The sequence below is a fragment of the Ammospiza caudacuta genome, chromosome 1 (genome assembly GCF_027887145.1).
Source record: "Ammospiza caudacuta isolate bAmmCau1 chromosome 1, bAmmCau1.pri, whole genome shotgun sequence".
Taxonomy (NCBI): Eukaryota; Metazoa; Chordata; class Aves; order Passeriformes; family Passerellidae; genus Ammospiza; species Ammospiza caudacuta.
The window spans coordinates 31,858,613-31,862,781 of NC_080593.1; the positions used below are offsets into that span (position 1 = coordinate 31,858,613).

General features: G+C 62.6%; 1 protein-coding gene across 1 annotated transcript; it reads right to left on the reverse strand.

Annotated features, from left to right (window-relative positions):
• Positions 1-277: 277 nt before the first annotated feature.
• On the reverse strand, positions 278-3,051 carry SP8 (Sp8 transcription factor). The gene is made up of 2 exons (XM_058817654.1): positions 2,829-3,051; positions 278-1,756 (listed from the first exon to the last, which is right to left on the reverse strand). The coding sequence occupies exons 1-2, from the start codon at positions 2,847-2,849 to the stop codon at positions 278-280; spliced, it is 1,500 nt and encodes a 499-aa protein (XP_058673637.1). The 5' UTR covers positions 2,850-3,051.
• Positions 3,052-4,169: the final 1,118 nt, after the last annotated feature.

Sequence of the window (4,169 nt, forward strand, 5' to 3'; positions counted from 1 at the left end):
GGGAAAGGAGGCGGCGGCGGGGCCGCCCCGTGGGGGGTCGCGGCTCTCCGCCCTTGCCGAGCCGCTCCCCTGCCCCCGTGGCGGGGGTTGCGCGGCCCGGCCGCACCGCCAGCCCCGTGCGGGGCTCCGGGACGGCGGCGGGGCCGAGCGCTGTTCTTGCGGAGCCGTGCCAGCTACTTACGTGTCCGCGTCCCCGCCGCAGGGCTGCGCGCTCGGGGGGCTGCGCCACCGGGAGGGCGGCGGGACTGGGGGCGCCGCGGCCCCGAACCTCCGCCCGTCACTCCAGGCCGTTGCGGTGGCCGGGCTCGGGGGGCGGCAGCAGCTCCGGGGAGTGGCAGGGCGGACTGCCGGCCGCGCTGTGCTCGCTCTCGGTGTCGCTGCCCTTCTTGCCGCCGGGGCCGGGGCCGCCGCCGGGGCCGCCGCCGCCGGGGCCCCCGGCGCCTCCGGGGCCGCTGTGGGTCTTGACGTGCTTGCTGAGGTGGTCGCTGCGCATGAAGCGCTTGTTGCAGACGGGGCAGGCGAAGCGCTTCTCGCCCGTGTGGGTCCGCAGGTGCCGCTGCAGCTCGTCGGAGCGGGTGAAGCGCTTGCCGCAGAAGAGCCAGTTGCAGACGAAGGGCCGCTCGCCCGTGTGCCAGCGCAGGTGCGCCTTCAGGTGCGAGGTTTTGCCGTAGACCTTGCCGCAGCCGGGGATGTGGCAGCTGTGCAGCCCCTTGCGGCGCAGGCTGGCCCCCGCCGGCCCCAGCCGCTCGGCCTCCTGGCAATTGGGGCAGTCGCAGGTGGCGCGCCCCGAGTAGCGGCGGGCGGAGGAGCGCGGCGAAGCGGCCAGAGGCGCGGCGGGGCCGCCGCCCAGCATAGAGCCCCCGGCGCCGGCCAGCGGCGAGGGGGCCGAGTCCGGGTAGGAGCCGGGCAGCACCGGCTTAAATCCGTCCATGAGATGCTGCCCGGCGGGGCTGAGGAGGTGCGAGGAGGCGCCGCTGCTGAAGGCCGAGTGGCCCAGGCCCGAGTAATCCGAGTTGTAGCCGCCCAGTGGCGAGTGGAGCGAGGTCTGGAGTCCGCCGGGCGCGGGGTGCAGCGAGCCGGGCAGCGCGGCCGCGCCGTTGGGGCTCTGCACGTCGATCCAGCCGGCGCCCACGTCCCACCAGCTGGAGGCGCCCGCTGAGCCAACCTCGCCGGCGCCGAGCCCCGGGTGCGAGGGCTTGAACCAGGACTCGTAGGGGTGCGCCATGCCCACCCGCGGGTAGATGCCCTGCAGCCCCTCCACCGACGTGTGCACCTTGGAGATGAAGACGGGCTGGTGCGCCGCCGCCTCCTGTCCTGCCGCCCCACCGCCTCCGCCTCCGCCGCCGCCGCCGCCGCCGGCGCTGCCCGGCGCCTGGAAGACGGAGTAGTCGTTGGCGAAGGGCGAGCTGGCGGCCGCCGCGCTGCTGGAGGTGAGCGAGAAGGCGCTGGAGCCCGGCGAGCCGCCGCAGCTGAACGAGTCCGAGACGAGGGCGGCCGCCGCCGCCGCCGCCGCTGCCGCCGCCGCCGAGGAGCCGTTCCGCGCCGCGCCCGCCACGCCGAAGCCCGGGAGGCCGGAGCCCACGGCCCCGCAGGTGCCCGCCGAGGCTGAGGAGGAGGAGCGTTTCCAGGGGTGGAAGCCTTTGCCGAAGGAGGACGCGCTGTCCGAGAGGGCGGACGGCGAGGGGCTGGGGCTGCCGATCTTGTTGCAGGTCGCGGCGAGCATGGCCAGCGGCGTGGAGCCTACCCGCGGTTCCTCCTGCGGGCACAGAGGGGAGAGCGCCGTCCCGCCGGCGTCAGGGATGGAGCAGCCCCGCGCCGCCGCCCCGCGCCCCGCGCTCCGCGCCCGGCCCCGCTCCGCTCCGCCGCCCGGCCCCGGGCGCTAAGTTTCGCGACTCCCGCGGGGGGATCCCTGCGCTGGGGCCGGCACCGCAGTTCTGCCTCCAAACGCCTACCGGGGCTTTTTTTCACCATCCAACTCCCCTCCCCCGAAGGAGCTCAGGAAGGGTTAAAAAGGGGGAAGAAAAAAAGAGAGGGGAAAAAAGTTGCGTCTGTTACCGTAGCTTTAAAGATGCCCCCGGCACGGCGGCAGCTACGTTTGAGCCTGCTCCCTTTCCCCGGGACATGGCTGGTCCCCGTCCCTCCGGCCAGTAAGGCTGTTTTCTTAAATACAGAATCGCAGGACTATCAAATTACTGCTTTTTTTTTTTTTTTTTTTTTTTTTTTTCTTTAAGCGTCCTTTAAATCAGCCTAATTTACGTAGCAACGATAATGAAATACATATATAAATTTAACATATGTAAATATGTATGCATACACGAGTTGAACGTACCTGCTAGACACGGTGGGTTGTGTTATTTTAAAGGGAAATAAAAAGCCACAATCTGTTGCAAATTTTTTTAAAAATTGCACGCAAAGAAAACCCGATAGTGCTGGGTTTGGGATTATTTTTTGTTTGTTGTTTTTTTTTTCTTCCAGCAGTCACATGTAAAGAAGAAAAGCCACTTCTTCGGGGGCACAGGAACAGCACAGCCCAGGCGCTGTAGGTTGTTTCTACAAATGCCCTTAAAACCTTTTCTTGCTCACTGAAAAGTGACTCTGCCCCCTTTTCCCCCCTCTCACTCTTTCTTTTCACCTAAATTCACTTGTACTTAAGCTAAAAAAAAAAAAAAAAAAAAAAAAAGAAAAAAGAAAAAAAAAGAAAAAAAAAACCCAGGCTGAATAGAGGAGACTGATAGCCCCGGTCAAGACAGGGGTTATTTTAACCCCCTCCAATCGACAATAAAAAGAAACCAATTAAACCAGCAAGAGAAAAAAATCCTTAGACTCACCCCTAGAAGTGAAGTTGCCATCACACAAAAGTGCCCTCCTCTCAGAGGATCTTTTTTATATTGATAAATCAGAGGCAGTGTTTTTTTTAGAGGTGTGCAATACAATGATCAGTTCCGCCCATTCCACCACAATTGTAGCTCCCTCGCCGGCTTTGAAGTGCCGCTGAGCCGCCGCCAGCCAATCCCCGGCACCGCCGCCTCGCTCGCCGACGTGACCGCGTGAAGTCAGCAGCGCCGTCGAGCCGGGCCGCGGGCCCCGCCGGCGCTGATGACCTCACTCACGCACTCACGCCGGCGAGCGGCGCGGCTGCGGTGCCGGTCCGCAGGGACCGCTCACCCCGGGCCGGGCCGCTTCGTCCCGGCCGCCCCTTTCCATCAGCCCCCCAGCCCACAGCCGTGTGCGCAATTTGACAACAGTTGCTTTTGAGGTTGTTGGGTTTTTTTCCCCTCGGAGCGGTTTCTGTTTGAATTTTTATACCATCGTGATCATCATAATAATTTCAGTCTTACTATGATTATCGGCACGGCGAGAGCGGTAGCATCCCGTTTCTCCACTAGCCCCCCTTTCTCCCCTTCCCGATCCCTTCTGGTCAGCCCCTCTTCTCCCGTTGTGCCGGCAAGGGGGGGAACACTTTAGGTCACTGCTGCCCGTCGTTCCCTCCCTTCTCGCCCTCTCTGGCCGCGCTTTCAGGCGAGATTTCTTAGCGGAGGGGTGGCACAAGCGGAGTCCGCCCGGGCGGCACCGGCACAAGCAGGGGCTGGCTTCCCGCCGCCTCGTCCCCCCGAAGGTGAGCGCTCTGCTCTCCTCGGGCAGCCCTGCGGGGCTGCGGGGAAGGGCAGAGCCCTCTCGCCCTGTCCCTGCGGGACCCCGCTCGGGCCGGCCCTGCTCGCCCAGGTGCTCTCACCCCCCGCGGGTTTTCCACGGCTTTGCTTAGCTTTCCAGGGGATGTTTTTCCTCTTTCTCTCGGCTCCGGTTTTGACCCGTTTCCGTGTCGTGGGGATATTGACTGTACATCATATCTATTGATCAAGGGAGTAATGTACATTATCATACTTTGAAGTAAGAGTGAAGTAAATTAATGAACTGCTTTCTTTCTCTGAAAGCTGACGATGTCGCGTTTCTCTCTGCGAGCTGCTCTGAATGATTTTAGCCTGTTGAGAAGGCGTGACAGGCCAGCCCAGAAGGAGGAAGGGGTGGGGGAAGGAGGGAACTCCGTTTAACAAATAAAAAAGAATTAACTTCATTGCTTTGGTCTCCTTCTATAATGATATTCATTTTACAGACCTAACGCACACTTGTTTAAATTTCGGATTTAATTTAATCAATACTATCACCCGCAA

Excerpts from the sequence above, each read along its gene's own strand:
- SP8 (XM_058817654.1), bottom strand. The coding sequence starts at position 2,849 with ATGGCAACTTCACTTCTAGGG. Across the intron at positions 1,757-2,828 it reads TGGCAACTTCACTTCTAGGG|GAGGAACCGCGGGTAGGCTC; the intron begins GTGAGTCTAAGG and ends CTGTGCCCGCAG.